This window comes from Cydia strobilella, chromosome 1, assembly GCF_947568885.1.
Source record: "Cydia strobilella chromosome 1, ilCydStro3.1, whole genome shotgun sequence".
NCBI lineage: Eukaryota > Metazoa > Arthropoda > Insecta > Lepidoptera > Tortricidae > Cydia > Cydia strobilella.
Window position 1 is genome coordinate 9,582,495 of NC_086041.1, and position 16,852 is coordinate 9,599,346.

At 34.9% G+C, this 16,852-nt stretch overlaps 2 protein-coding genes and 1 long non-coding RNA gene across 4 annotated transcripts in view; 1 reads left to right on the top strand and 2 right to left on the bottom strand.

Moving 5' to 3' along the window:
• Positions 1 to 16,852, bottom strand: part of LOC134741220 (uncharacterized) — a 257,435-nt gene that overhangs the window by 1,419 nt on the left and 239,164 nt on the right. The gene's annotated exons all lie outside the window — the stretch shown is intronic.
• On the bottom strand, positions 876 to 2,005 carry LOC134746923 (uncharacterized). The gene is made up of 4 exons (XM_063681498.1): positions 1,919 to 2,005; positions 1,744 to 1,823; positions 1,363 to 1,498; positions 876 to 993 (listed from the first exon to the last, which is right to left on the bottom strand). Exons 1-4 carry the CDS (start codon positions 1,941 to 1,943, stop codon positions 938 to 940), a joined length of 297 nt encoding a protein of 98 aa, XP_063537568.1. The 5' UTR covers positions 1,944 to 2,005; the 3' UTR covers positions 876 to 937.
• LOC134746933 (uncharacterized) lies at positions 2,478 to 4,863 on the top strand. Its single transcript, XM_063681508.1, has 4 exons — positions 2,478 to 2,523; positions 2,944 to 3,011; positions 3,395 to 3,542; positions 4,805 to 4,863. Exons 1-4 carry the CDS (start codon positions 2,499 to 2,501, stop codon positions 4,849 to 4,851), a joined length of 288 nt encoding a protein of 95 aa, XP_063537578.1. The 5' UTR covers positions 2,478 to 2,498; the 3' UTR covers positions 4,852 to 4,863.

Sequence of the window (16,852 nt, forward strand, 5' to 3'; positions counted from 1 at the left end):
CATGAAAACTTGTGCTCATACCTAATGTCGGGGCTCGAAGTTGATTCATCGTAGGGACTGGCTAGGTATTTATTTCTCCATTTCAGTAAATTAATATCGAAACAGTAATTTATTATCTATTTGGCAATTGAGAATTAGTATAAACAGATAATTCTTACCTGACATGACCTGTTTTACCTGTAATTTACATTAGGGATAAAGTTAATGCAGGCGAAATGAAACCAGCATAATATTTATAATTATACATAAATATCTTGCACACAAACTTATGACAAACAGTTATTTTATAAATAATGTTTAATAATAATGTTTTGTAAATTTCTACTTATTACTATTAATTCAAGAAGTGGTATTTTTCTTTGAGTGCATTTTATGACGAGCTTCGCTCCGTCCCCGCGGTGCTCTCGTTAACTGCAGGAAACGCTTTCAGCTTCATCCATTCAAACGAAATAATCCATACTAATATTATAAATGCGAAAATCTGTCTGTCTGTCTTTCTGTCTGTGTGTTCCCTCTTCACGCTTAAACCGCTGAACCGATTTAGATGAAATTTGGCATAGAGATAGGTTGAGTCCCTGAGAAGGACATATGATAGTTTTTATTCCGAAAATCATTGCTTAAGAAAGTAAAAAGCGGGGTGGAATTGAGATAATTAACGAAGTGCCTGCTAATTTGTGTGCATAATATGCTAAAATTTAGATTGCTATGAAAATTTTTGCAGGCGCTATTCTTACTCTAGCTGCGGTTACTAAGTCCACGCAGACGAAGTCGCGGGCAAAACCTAGTTTAAATATAATTTTTCCTTTAGTGGTAGTTTTATAGCATAAATATAAAAAAAACTTACAACAATCCAGTTCTTGACTGATTTCTAGTCTGTTTATACAAAAGATGGACGATTGTTTTGTTTAGATTAAAATTAAAATCGTTAATCGCTGTTCTACCCTGAGAGCGCTGGATCACCGGCACAGATGTCTATTTCCACGTGACGAAATTCTGTAAATAAAAAATATGTTTAGTATTCGCGATACAATAGAATAGAATACCAATATTTTGAATTATAAACACCAACGAACAACAAACAATTTACGTGTTAGAAAAACGTAGAAATAATAAAGTGCACTTTTATAGCTATATATTTAAAATAAACGTGGCGGCGGTTACTTTCTAAATACTCGTTCATCGACAGTTCAGAGTTTGAATTAGGCAGCTATACTCGAACACACCCAACTTGTCAGTAGGAAAAAGGCGAAATTCAAATTTTCTACGAGAGATCAACCCTTTGCGCCAAATTTTTTTGAACTTGCCGCCCTTTGCTATTGACAAATTTACTGTGCTAGAGTATATGTTGCTATAAAAGTTTACGTTTTTTCTCATCGCAGCAGTACTCGTAGAGATCGCAGTCGTCTCTAAAGGCCCTGAAGTTGCCGCTGGCGTCCTGCCCGCACACCGGCACGCGGTCGTGGTGACACTCGTCTGCCAACTTGCAGTAATTCAGCGTCTGTATTACAATGTTGTGTTACTATGCACTTATGTACAAAAAAAAAGGTATTTTTTTTACAAAATTAAAACGTTATAAATAATTTCGTCAAACATATGCTAATCACCCGAACATCATGTCTATACATCTCGATGTAATTTGTCAATTTGTTACTTATTACCCTAGGTCGTCGGCGTTCTTAACCCAGTAAGTAACCTGGGGTTGTGTCATGAAAGGAGTAAATATTAGCTGTAAAACATGCTTACCGCCTCTAAAGGGAAGAAATAGTCTTCAGATTCTAACTCTACATGACACCAGACTATAGCTAGTCTGATAAATATTAAACCTGAAACAAAAATAATATTAAATATGCTTCCGATTCTTAGTATTAATTATAAGCATTTTTTTATTAATCAATAAACAAAATACATAGGTGCTAACTTGTGACAGCTCTTCTTAACAACATAGTTACAGCACAGGTGGCTCAAATAACATGCACTTGCGATGAAGCAGGATCTATGCTTGACACCAACCAATTGTTTTGAACTGATGCAGGAAATTATGGATAAACATACTCTATATCACGAACTATTTAGACAAGCCATTTGTCAGGTGTAGCTAACGTGTGGTCTGATTCTAAATATATACACAGAGTAAATTCAAGGACGTAACGCTAAATCGATATTTTAAACATATTTCATTAGAAACAACATTTTGGAACTTAAATTTATTTGTCTTATAAAAAATATCAATAATTAAAAAAAAAGTCTTAGTTATGTATAACTATCTAAGTAACATGATAATAGCCAACTACAGGTTCCACTAAACTACCCATGACGTTCAAAACTGCCAATTTACAACAGTTCAGTTGTCAGTTTGGTTATTTTAACATCATTAACGGATTTGCGGCTAAATATTTTTGTTAGTGAGGTGTGACACCCCTGGCCGTGCGCTACTACGGCCGCTGGTACAATACCTCGTTTACTATTTGGCAACTACTGGATTTATACGCGGCCACGTTATGTGGCTGAAAGTCCTTATCCATTGTAAGTTAATCTGTTTTGATCTCTTACCGAATAAATTTAGGTTTGAATTAATGTTCCATTACTATGTTCCACGGGTTGGCTCTCTAATCTAAACAGCAAGTTGTATTCTAGTAACAATCTTGACATGCTCTAAGGCTTAGAACAGTTAGAACGCACTGCAATAATTTCTTGCGGTTTCAGTCTTGCAAGTGCGTGTACCATGCCGTACAGTACTTTTTTTTGCGGTTCTGAAAGAGCAAAAAAATTATCGCAGTGCGTTGTAAGCCTAAGGAGACCCTCTCAGGGGTTATGGTGAATAGCTAAGTAAATAGCTAAATAGTACTGAAAACTATCCACGATACTTGTATAAACTATATAAAGCAATTGTTTTTATATCCAGCCATCAATTTAATATTTAAATAGTAACATTGTTTGTTTAAGGTTTTTTATGGCTACATGTCATAATGGTGGTATATTGTCACCTTCCACCCTACGTTGAAACAGAAGTGGTACGTTTTTTAAGTATCAATATAATAAATCATACTCGATCACTCTAATAAAACGAATAAAAAGTCTTATTTATAAATCTTAAAAAAGATTAGGCCTTAGATTAGGGGTCTTAAGTAATAAAAGTTTTAAATTTAATCTGGATTCGTTATGGATATGATATGTCAGTTGTCATGTTGTCAATGTTGTTGTTGTTTCTGTGTGAAGAAATGTCACATTAAAAGTACTATATAATTGTATCTATGTAATTGCCTGTTTTGTAAAAGTATGCGATACGGCTTAATAAATTAAGTATGTACTTCCTTCATGGCTGAGAAACTTAGCTTTATTGTTATTAATTAGTATTATTAGCCACTTTTAAAGTAAAAGTCAATTGTGTTAACAGAACAGGGTCGAGGCGGCGTGTGACCAGGCTAGGAAGTGCATCCACGACACTATCCCTATCTGTGGCAAGAGCAGCTCCGGCTCGGAAAAGATAAGGACCTTTTGGGACCTCTGCGATCTGTTTGAATATTCCTGTGACAACGAAGAAGGTTAGTAAGTTACTTATTAGTATTAAGAGGATACACTGCGGCCGTGCGAAATCGCCTTTTCATACAAACGTAGTCCTCATTTTCCTCTCCGGATATTAACATTATTAAAAATATTTAGACACAGTTTGTTGTATATCAACCACAGCTAGGCCGCTATGTTTGATTTTTTTCGGGTCTTTAATTATTATAAGAGTTAAAGCATTTAAAAATTTGTTTGAAATCTGTTTTTCGCTCCTAATTTTTACACAAATAAAAATTTAAAAAAAAGGTAAACAGGAGCATAGCTATTTAGCTATGGTTAATATACATCAAAATATGTTAAAACAGTTTCCATAATAATATTGTCTTCGGTTACCGCGATAGTTACTCATGAAATAAAACTATGAAAACGGATTATATCGCGTATATTGAATTTATAATACATCCCGACGTTTCGAACTATTTACAGCGTTCGTGGTCAACGGGTGACTGAGAAAAATTACAAAGTGCAAAAATACCCACATACTAAAATAATGAACAATCATAGACTACAAACTAACTAAACTAAGTTTGTAGTCTATGATTGTTCATTATTTTAGTATGTGGGTATTTTTGCACTTTGTAATTTTTCTCAGTCACCCGTTGACCACGAACGCTGTAAATAGTTCGAAACGTCGGGATGTATTATAAATTCAATATACGCGATATAATCCGTTTTCATAGTTTTATTTCATGAGTTTCCATAATGTCAATATCCAAAGAGGAAAATGAGGACTACGTTCGTATGGATAAGCGGCCGCAGTATATCCTCTTAATACCTATTAAAAATGTAACAACATACCCTGATTAAATTTTAAGGTCATGTTTAATACTGTAATTGTACCACCCACTTAACGCAGTGCTAATTTAATCAACACTTTAAAATATTGCAAAGATTCACTTGGTGATTACTCGAATTTATTCTATCTCCGCTTATCGCCCGTTATTTGATTAATATTTGTAGGATAGGCATATAACTATTAATTATATAGTATGCCTATCATACCAAAAGGCTCATTCTGATTATAATAACAGGATATTAATTTGATAAGGTTGTTTTTTATATGATCTGTCAGCTGTCAAATGTGAAATTTCTTGACCCAGAAACAACAACAACATTTTCAATATAACAAATAAATTTTAAACTTTTATTACAATTAGAATAAGCCTTCTAATCTTTTATAGGATTTATAAGACTTTTTATTAATTAATAATTTGTTTTCATTGTATTTATTACTTTTCAGTGTGGAGGCACACCCCGGATGTTGAAGGTTGTCCAAATATGACGTAATTTTATTGTTGCAAATCAATCAGTACGTTATTATCTAATATACTTAATCTCTTGTAGTACAGTATTGCTAGTTACGGTGCTTAAATTGTAAAACAAAACTTATTAAGTTTTGGTTTGCAATGTCCTTGCAATAATACAAAACATATTGATAGTGCATAATTTTGAGATATCAAAACAAAACTACTTTCCATTGTACATATATAACAAAGTGTTTTTAAATAATATTCTGTTCGGTGTTGTAAATTAGAACATCATAACTATCTTGTGAAAATTTCGAATGCAAAAGTTTTTGCGCAAAAACGAGACCTTACTTAAATATGTGTTTAAGTATCATTACGGTAATGTGCTCTGGCCTGACCTGAGATCGCAGGAGAGAGATGGTTGTATGTGAGGTTAACTGTGAGAGAGCGAGAGCGAGCACTCGAAGGTTGACCGGGTAACAGGTTGGGCAGACAGAGTAAGTATAGCGAATGCAGTAACGTACTCCGGAGCGGGCGCATCTTGATATGGTTAAAACGAAAAAATAAACTTGGATTAAACAATGTTTAACTTTTTTATAAACGGCAATTTATTTGTATATTTTTATAAATTCGTTTTAAGTAATATTTTTGCTATTTAACTTGTAGTAAAAACGTATCATAGATATATTATTTATTTTATTATAAACTTATCGGCGATTGGCCCTAGTCACACCTGACAAAATCCAGTTAATTATAATAAATTTGGTTGTTACTTTTAAGCCCCAATTAGTAGTTTATAATATAGTCAGTAATATAATTTATGAAATCATTCTAACTATATATATTCAGCGCAGTAAAATTAAAATATATATATTACTATCGTAACTGCCTGTCGCTACAATCACAAGTATATAGATATTTAGAGGTTCTAGAGGTATAAAACTATTTCATTATTTCGATTTAGGGTGTATACACAATTTCCACCAGCCGAGAATAAATATAAAGTGAAAAAATAAATCAAGTCAAGTGTTCTCTGGCAACATTGTACCTATGCACAGTAGACGTTGGCACAACCGATACTAGGAACAAAGTATTAGCACTAAAGCTCATAAGACCTTCCTAAGTAGCTACGTAAATAGTCGTTAGTCAACTGCTTGAAAATGTTACTGGCATGCTCTCACACCATAGGTTATTGTATAAAGGCCGTAGCAGGATATGAAAAGATTTTTTATTTTATTTTAAAATTTAATTCAGGCAACAAAGCCCATATACCTTATAGACCAACGTACTTATGTGGCTTTCCATCACAGAATGTAAATGTCAAAAATTGATTTTTTTTTAATTTCTTTTACAGAAGATTTATGCTTATGTTCTTTAGCGGTGTTAGAATGATATAATAATAAAATGTAACAAAATCCAACTAACATATATTTTAATTTTGGCACTGTTGCTTTCCGATTTTAACCATCAAACTAATACGACTGACAGAAAGTCAAATAAGGCTTTTTTAGAAATGACATTTAGAGTCATCACTCCTTCAGGAGTTGAAAAAAAAATAGTTTTGAAATTTTGTGTTTTTTAACAGAAATATTATAGATGGAGACTCAATTTTCTTTCAGGGCATATATACTATTTACTTAACCAAAATGAGAAAAAGATGGTATGATAAAGTTTAATAGTTATTTAGAATAGTCATATTTAATGAATTCGGATTTTATTTTTTCCCGGCCGAACCACTGGGATTTTTTCAACTAAGCTTACTACTAGATGTAAATAGGCCTGAATGAATGAAATGTCTGAAACTGAATAGAGGTGCCTATGCGTTTTAGAGATGATAAGGGCTTATAGATTTACCTGTATAAATTCGTAAGTAGACAGACTAAGCACGTTTTTCTTTTCAGGATAATTTTAATAAATGTTAATGTTTAATCATACATATAATGTACTCATTGCAAGTTGCCAATTAGGCCTAAATGGTAAATTTGCCCGAACAAAATACGTAATACGCTTAAGAAAAGCTCCAGCAGTAAAAATATTTTGGAGTTTCCATCGGATATATTTTTTATCAGGTTTGTCGCATATTACATTTCTGTAAAAAAGATTTATACATATCTACGTGCAAGTGATTGACATTATCATAACTATGCTGCTTATTATAATTATGTAAAAGAAAAGTAGGAAAAAATAATCTTTAATTATACGTAAGTACCTGTTCGTGTTACTAATAAATATATATATAATAAGCCTATTTAAAGCGTTAAACCAATCATAATCGACATAAGTTGGCTTCGTCAATATTGGCTTACACATTTTCGGTGAGTTTTTTAACCGGCCCTTGGTGCAACCGGGCCGATCCGTGAGAAAGGTACAATTTGAACAGGCCATAATTAGCGAGTGCGGTATTAAATCACGGGAGGCCCCCGCCTCGCCGCCGCCCCAACTCCACAGCGCCAGCTAACAGATACTTCACTCGTCGAATTTTCATCTTTATCACTGTGACAAAAAATAGCCACAATAAAACCGAATGAACCGCCTCCTTCTTGGGATTGATTGAAGTCGGTTAAAAGTAAGCTTTATTACTCACCTCAAACAAAAGAACTCGCATACAGAACAAAATAGCACTTCATTCCCTTTATTTGCTTTATAGTTATATATATGTAGAGTTAGCTATCTTAACGCTGGAAGTTTGGTTAGTGGAAAATCGCAAAAAATGTTGTAGTTAGGTAATGCAGAAACTAGTATCTAATTTAGTACCTAATAGTGTGCAGAAAGAGAAGCGTCGTAGGATTTGAGGGCGTTCCGGTGCTATTTTACGGATTTTGCTATGCTGACAACACTGTGACGTAGTTATAGTACGACACCATAGACATTGTATATACAAGTAGTTATAGACATGAAACCGAGCGACCAGGGGTAAGAGAGACATATTCATGTATCGACAGTTTCATGTATGGCAGCATAATCCTTTTTCTCTTAAACTCTTATAAATTTCGGTATTTCGCCATCGCCTCCTTGCTATGATGCCATAACCCGACCATGAAGAAATGCCCGGTCGGTGATTTTCTCTTTCCTCTTATAGCATCGCAATAAGACTATATTTCTCTATCAAAGAGTGTCAGGCCCTTGTACGACACTAAGGTTATGATTAAATCCTTTTGTTCCGGCTTTTTGCCACAGCTCACTAAAGGGAGCCCGGTGTCGGCTCGGCAACCTAATCCTATGAATTAGCACAGGCACTAGCCAGCTAGGTGACTGCCATTTCACCTTCCACCCAAAGGTTTAAACCAACTCTTGGTTTTTATGTCTCAGATATCACAGTGAGAGTTCGATTGAAAATACATGCCCATACCAACTGTCGTATTTCTAATTAGATATAAGGCATTTATGGCTGTTAGCCGTTGCCCGAACTACAAATTAAAAAAAAATACTTTCCACTCTAGGGTGGGAAATGCAATTTTCCACCCGGCCATCAGCCTATAAAAGGTGAACTTTTCGAATAGGAGAGATGAAAACAAAATTAATAAGGCTCAAGAATACAAAAATACATTTAGTTATACACATACAATACATACCTAGTAATAAAACGAATAAAATAAAAATCCTTACTAATTATAAACGCAGTAACTAGGTATGTCTCTATGTTACCTCTTCACGTTTACACCGCTGTAACGATTTAGATGAGATTTGGCATGGAGATGGTTTGAGACCTGAGAAAAGACATACAGACAGACAACAAAGTTGCGGGCAGGAGCTAGTTTTCTTGAAAGTGAAATTCACGATTTGTATGGTTTTTGGTCTTTACTTATAATAACTTTTTCGTTCACTAAAAAGGCCATTAAATTTTCTTTAAACACTAAATGCATGGGACATTTAGTGTTTAAAGAAAATTTAATATTTTTACGTATGAAATAACTATCGCCAATTCTCAACTTAAAATATCATATAGAAAAAATCCACTAAATAAACTAAAGTGATGCGGCTGTCCGTCACCTGTTTATGTCAAACGGCTTGCAGCGATTCCGATGATTAGAGCCATGCGAGGTTCAAGTTCGAAACAGGTGGATTTCAGGGGTCAAGGACAGGAAATTGGTTTAAGCAGATCCCCTTATAAGGGACCGAGGCAAATGTGCTCCGTGAAGAAAAGAAAAAACCGGCCAAGTGCGAGTTGGACTCACGTTCCAAGGGTTCCGTACATTACACAATTTAAACAATGTATTTTTTATGTCGAAGTGTTGAAGTGATGTTGTGAAACGTGAGTGAAATGTCTTTGAAAAACCCGTAGGGGTCGGATCAAAAACTAAGAAATTAAGTCCACGCTTGACTGCACATTTCTAATAGGTTTTCCTGTAATCTATAGGTAAAGATCTATTTTGTGTATTTTTTTCAAAATTTTTGACCCAGTAGCTTCGGAGATAAAGGGGGGAATGGTAATATTTTGCCTATTTTCTTGAATAACTTCTAAATTGTTTATCGGGGATTATAAAAAATATTAAATTTGAGATTCTCACAATGAGCTCTTTCATTTGATATCTAACACGATATAGTTTGAATAACTTTACTTTTTAATTTTCTCATTCACCCCCCAAAAGTGGCCCCCATGTTTAAAATTCATCTGTTTACGTTACATGTTCGTCTTTGGATCACAAACTTACATAAATATAGCAAATTTCAACTTAATTGGTCCAGTAGTTTCGGAGAAAATAGGCTGTGACAGACGGACAGACAGACAGACGCACGAGTGATCCTAAAAGGGTTCCGTTTTTTCCTTTTAAGGTACGGAACCCTAAAAATGTGTCATTCACTCTTGAAATCTTAAATGTTTGTATATTCTAAAAACTCATAGTTATACATTTCTTTCCATACTTTTCAACACTTTCAACTAGGTGAGGTTTTCCATCAGTTATGCTTGATATGCAATAAGGATCATTCTATCAGAATTTCTGTTGGAATTTTAGACGAAAACCTCCTTATTGCACTTGAAGCATAAGGACCCTTCTGTAATAGAAAGCCACATATTAAGACTGCGTCGACCGCAAAGTGGCGCCCTCATTGGGGAAATTGTGTTTTCTAATAAACCAATTAATTTATGTACAAATCAGTTTATTACTTTTACTTTACTTTATTGTTGTCCTACTTGATAAAGTAATAATCAATGGAACAACAATAGTGATAAACTGATTTATACATAAATTAATTGGTTTATTAGATAACACAATTCCCCCAATGAGGGCGCCACTGGACGGTCTACGCAGTCTTAAATAGAAACCTGATATGTTTTGTATTAGGTAAATGGTATGTACAGTGAAACCTTATCCAGGTTGGACTGTGACCTCCAGGGACCTGGAATAGATTTTGCTAATTTTATTACGTGTCCTTCATAAACGAATATTAACTTTTCGTTTTTCACGTACTAATGACCTTTTATAAGTACCTACAATAACGAAATAGACCTATGGGCGATAACAAACCGATGCGGACGATTGCAATATCATCAGTTAAAAGCTCCTTTACCTATTTACTTACTGACCTATGGAATAAAAAAAAACTATGTTAAATGAGATTTATGTTCTTCTATAATAAACTGCTAGGCAGTGCCTGTGGTTAATTCAGATTAAATTAATTTAATTGAATTTAGTCATTTTAATACAGACATTAGCTACCTAACCCGAAGAGTTAGTAAGGGACAATTATTTAGCTAGGTATGCTCAAAATAAGCCTAGTTGACCCGGTGCCAACGATGTAAATGGGTTAGGTTAGGGTATCATGCGTCGTACAGGGTCATGTAAAATTATCTAGACAAATCGTCTACATTTACTCCCTTATTCATTAAACTTAGCAATCTCTTACAAACCTCCGTTAAATTTTGTCTTTTTCTAACAACATAATGGGCAAAATGAAGGATAGGGAAAAATAATTATCACGCTGTTTCTTAGATTTGACAGACTTTTATGAATAACGCCATTCATTATAAGCTACGTAAATAATTGGCACTATCTTGGTGAATACAAAATGTAATCTGTCAAGCAAATAACGGTATCAAAAGTGGTTAAAAGTTATACAATAACAATACGTGAAAAGGTAAATAAACTATAAAAATATGTGCAGTCGCTTATTCACCCTCACCCAAACGATTACGATAACGCGATTACCTCTACTTAAATAATTAAGTTTGTACTAAATATTTCTTGTAATAAATGCTTTTAAATTTTGTCACAATATTGCTGATGTTGTGCGGCAGGATGTATTGTTTTAGAAGTTGAAATATGTCAGCATATATCGATGTACATATGCGCAAAGATAGATATAACTCCGTAATAGATGGATACAGTCTAAGGAAAAAACGTGCATCGAAAATCAAGAAAACTTGATTCTCGTTCAGAGGGCGCTACTAGCTTTGGCCTACTGTCGTATAGATGGCGTTGACGGTTTCGTTTGTTATTTAACAATTTTAACGCATATCAGTGAAAGAACATGGGTCAAAATCATAAAAATAATTAATGCAAATAAAAAAAATCATTTATCCATATTTAAATACATTTTATCGTATCTTTATAAATCTTCATTTTTAGTTTTAAAGTGTGTCGACAGATGGCAGTGAATTAACTGGGGTTACAAAATTTACTATGACAGTACCGCTCTAGTATAAGTTACTCTATGATATGCGCAATAAGGCAGTACATCTCCTGCAGGCTGGTGGAGGCGAGTGAAGGCCTGTTGCACAGAAATCACCTTTATCCGATTATCCGATATCAGTTACTTACGGACACCAACAAATATCTACTACTCGACTTCGGGACTTCGTATCTTACTCCATCGCAGTAACCATCTTAAAGGTATAATGTTAGTTTGCATTTTCCAAACAGTCCGTATTTGAAATAGGTGTAGTTGAGAAAATAAGTCGATGTAACTACAAGCTGTCGTATTTACTATTTATGGAGCGATAACGATTCCCAGAGAGATATTTGAATATCTAGAAGACCTAATGAGGGACCTAAGAGGGGGGTAATGGGACCTTACACCCCTCTCCGCCCCCCAGGCCCAAAGGCTACGGCCGGGGACTAATATGTTCACGAGTTGTTGAAAGTTGTGTTCCAAGCATTTCCCTCTATTATATACCTTCTTATTGCTTGGCCTACTTATACCTACTTATAAAGGACAATGCAATATTACCGATACCGTGGATACCGAAGGTTGTCATAAAAACTGAATAAACAACGCAACCTCATTGAGTTTAAATTGTCAAAACGTCTGGATTAATAACTGTACCTACTATTTAGTTTATATTGATTATAAACAACATTTATCTGAAAACTATTGCTATTTGCATATTTATTTTAAACGGTTCATTATTCCTACCTGATTTGATCAATCACTTAACATAATAATAAACCCCTACCGTATTTTTTACGGTTCAGTTCTTAGAGATATAAGAAACACAACCGTATAGTTCTAGAATCAACGGGCTTTTGAGATTATAAATTATATCTTTTAATATGACTCACCTTGCCAAAACCGTTTTTGCTGATTTTGCCTAAAATTAACAAATATTTCGGGCCAATGAAACACTGTAATAGGGTATAATTTTAATTCGGACGCCTTGTAATCTTTCAATTTTGAAACAACAAATAAAATTATAATTTCCTAATCGTACCAACCAACCCTGTTGTTAGAATATATATCCTAAATGAGTTTGGCTTTACTCCTCTTAAAACCGACCGCTGGTAAGATTAAGCGTTACAAAAATATGATCCAGAAAATAAATGAGAAACATAAGGTTTACGAAAATGAAAAAAAAAAGATGATCCGTGGCTTGCGCTGCAGTTCGGGTCAAATTGATGGTGATGGTGGTGGGTTCAGTACAACAATCAGTTTATTTCTTTACGTTTTGTACACTTATTTTCTATCAACTCTAATTAACTGCTATTTTGATCTTAACTTCATGTGCTTTATACACAATAACTAATACTCGTACTTCAAACCACGAATACAAATATGCTATTACGGATTTATTAAAAGCAAAGGGAACCTTAAATATGATTTTACCACTATAACACCCATACGAGGTTACTTAAGTTTTAAAAATAAAATTGTAGGTTTCATGCAGCAAAGAACGCCATGAAAAGTCATGCATTATTTTGCTCTTTTTGGCTTCAAATTTTCACACGTAAGCCAAAAAGAGATAGAAGAGAGGGAAGAGGTATACCTAGTTTTATGCTATTATCGGCGTGCTCAATCATTCAGGAGGTTTCGGTAATTAATCAGGAAAGATTTGGCTAATGATATATCTTATTAATCGCGAATATACTTGAAGTACCGTGAATCAACGTTTGTCCGTAAAAAAAGTTCCGACACTATCAAATCCAGGAACAGAAAGCGAAAGTTAATGTATCGGCGGATCAAAGAGGCGACGTCCGGAGCGGGCGCGGGCGGCGGCATTAGAGCGCGCGCGCACGCGTCTAACCTGCGCCTGCGCCACGTGCGTCGCACCCCTATCCCTAGCTCGTAATATACAGGGTGGGCGACTGTGACGAAACCGTCTTCGACTGCGCTTGACAGTTTCAAGGTCGCGGGCTTGATCTCATGGCGCAGACATTCATAAATATATTACAGTTTTCGGAATTTAAATTTGGTTACATACTAAATAGGAGCTTATGTAAAGTGGCGTACCTACGAGGACGTCCTGTTTAGATGACAGAATTACTGAATTATTGTAGAATTTGAAAAGTATTACCTACATGACAACGTAGAATGTTATGAATGCTGAGCATGTGTGTTGTCCTGTAATTAATGAAATAATTTTAAATGTAAAATCTACTAAAATTTTTAAGTACTAACATTATTTTTAAGAATATACTAACAAAAATTAAGATCATTGTTATCTTTATTTAATAAATAAATTGAAATTGAAATATGTGTCTAAATTATCCATATATGTACCCTATGTACAGTCAGCATCAAAAGTAGCGGATCAAACAACGCGTCATAAAGTCACGTCATTCTGTAACAGTTTAACAAAAATTTATGTCTATATATAGAACAAAAGATATACTTTTGAACGTGAATTTTAGAAAATTATCTATATTTGGAAAAGTTATCTGGGATGTAAGATACTTTTGGCGCGTTGTTTCATCCGCTACCATGCTGACTGTACCTACTTAATTGTAGTAAAGTTATGCATTTGCATGACATATTAAGATTATTTTATTTTAAGCGGATTACTCACGTCTCACGTTTGTTAAGTCGAATAATCGCTCGACATGTATTGCTTCAATCCAATTTTCGAAGATCTTCGTCTAGGTATGTTAAAGTCTCACGACTTGAAACAGATAACTTGAATTTTGCACAAGCAATATGAGATAATCGAACAAAATTTTACGTAAACTGATTGCTAAGTAGTTTATGATATCATCCTGTAGAGCGTAACGGTGACGTTTAACCCGAACCACAGGGAGGTCGGTAAAGGAGCCGCGAGCCTACCGAAATCACGTCTCACCCCGATGTAAACAATGGACAAAGGGCCCGCGGTCATTAGGCTAGACGATGCTTATCGCGTACGGAGGACAACAGCTGGGCTTTGTACATCGGGAAGGAGATATATTACCGATAGTTCCGTGTTGGCGAAACGGAACCCTTGGGAAAACCCGGTGTTTGCTCATTCGATCGTCACACGGATTTTTCCCGTGACTTAGGTACGAGTATATATGTTAGGTACCGTAAAACCGTTTTTTAAAAATGCGTTTTCCCTAGTCAAAAGTAGTTTTTACTGAAATTTGTTTTGAATAATTAGTTATAACTAGTTTTCACCAACGCACATTGTGAGAACCAGTTTCGACTGACGAATTAGCCAATTTTCGGAAACTAGTTTTGAGTAGTGGAAACGCGTTTTCACCAAGGCGATACGGAAAATACAGCAGTCATATGTCTAAAATAAGCACATATGAATAAAATAAAGTTATATTTAATGTTTAGATAATAATTGGTCTCTTAAGGTTCCTAATCAAAACCTTTTTTAACCCCATTGGTACTTTGGTAAAACGTCTTCCAGCATTTGAAAATAGTAACGATTTGTGTCGCCCACCGTAAACTTTTAGGAATTTTTTAAAGTCCAAAAGACGTTATCACAAAGGGTGCACCGATTTCGTCGGTTTTAGTCCTAAGTAGGCAATTGAGATGGTATCTCGCTGCATGGTAGGCTTTAGGTCAGCACAAGGCCTCTTATGAACAAATATTATATCACTAAGTGTACGTATTTACATATTTCAATCATTATTTTTGCATAGGTTGAATATTTTATGAAATAAGCGTTTATCGTAAATTTTGTTAGCGTAATTATGATAAGCGATATGTGCACCCTAATAAGTTAATAACAACTATTTCAAATGTTTCAGAGGGTGTAGTGACCCATGCGTTTTACGCCCATTTTGAGGACGAAATTTCAGAGTACAAGGGGATAGAAATGCTTTACACAGATTTAAAAAGTATGTTGAAATAGAGGACGAATATATCAAAAAATAAAAAAGTTTTATAATGTATATGCTCTTATTTTCTATGTCAGGCCGGAAACTTTTGGACCGCACCTCGTACATACTTGATGATAGGTACATGAACTTGATGATAAATAATAAATAAATAAATATTATAGGACATTCTTACACAGATTGACTAAGTCCCACGGTAAGCCCAAGGAGGCTTGTGTTATGGGTACTCAGACAACGATATATATGATATATAAATACTTAATTAAATACATAAAAAACACCCATGAATCAGAAACAAATATCTGTGCTCATCACACAAATAAATGCCCTTACCGGGATTCGAACCCAGGACCATCGGCTTCACAGGCAGGGTCACTACCCACTAGGCCAGACCGGTTGTCAATGGATGAAACATACCATAGAGTAACTTATATTAGAGCGGTACTGTCATAGTAAATTTTGTAACCCCAGTAAATTCACTGCCATCTGTCGACACACTTTAAAACTAAAAATGAAGATTTATAAAAATACGATAAAATGTATTTAAATATGGATAAATGATCTTTTTTATTTGCATTAATTATTTTTATGATTTTGACCCATGTTCTTTCACTGATATGCGTTAAAATTGTTAAATAACAAACGAAACCGTCAACGCCATCTATACGACAGTAGGCCAAAGCTAGTAGCGCCCTCTGAACGAGAATCAAGTTTTCTTGATTTTCGAGGCACGTTTTTTCCTTAGACTGTATCCATCTATTACGGAGTTATAGCTATCTTTGTACATACTTAGATTCCGATTGCTAAGTGTTTGTGTGTAATTATTAAGCCCAGACCATAAGAAACGGATATTTCACGGCTGAACTCCCTTAATTGAACTTTGAGAAACTTATTGATCGTTTTTCTTTCAACATGGCATACAGTGTAGATACAAGATTACGGTGGTTATCTGCGTAACGCGGGAGCCGCCGCAGGCGACGCGGGCCCTAAACTTGATACGTTTTTATCCCGACCCTCCATGTTTAATGGTGGTTTAACTTTACTGCTAACTTTATCATCACATAAGGTGCAGTTATATGGGCAATTATTGTTAAGCGACTGAAGGGACTGCGTCAAACGTAGGGAGTTAGGTACTACTCCAGTTTTTAGGACAAAAACATTTCAATTAGGCTTTAGGCTACATCGAGTAAAGATTAACCCTTCCACTTCGTAATTCTTTTGTTTTCAATCATCGGATTTATAAGTAAAATTATCTTTATTAGATTTTTTTTAATTTGGTATTTTTAGGGTTCCATACCCAAAGGGTAAAAACGGGATCTATTACTAAGACTCCACTGTCCGTCTGTCTGTTTGTCTGTCTGTCACCAGGCTGATGTCATGAACCGTGATAGCTAACTAGTTGAAATTTTCACAGATGTATTTCTGTTCTGGGGCTCCCATACAACAAACGTGATTTTATTGCCGTTTTTTGCGTAATGGTACGGAAGCGTCGTGCGCGAGTCCGACTCGCACTTGGCCGGTTTTTTATTAATTTTGGTACTTTGACTAGGGAAATCTACATAA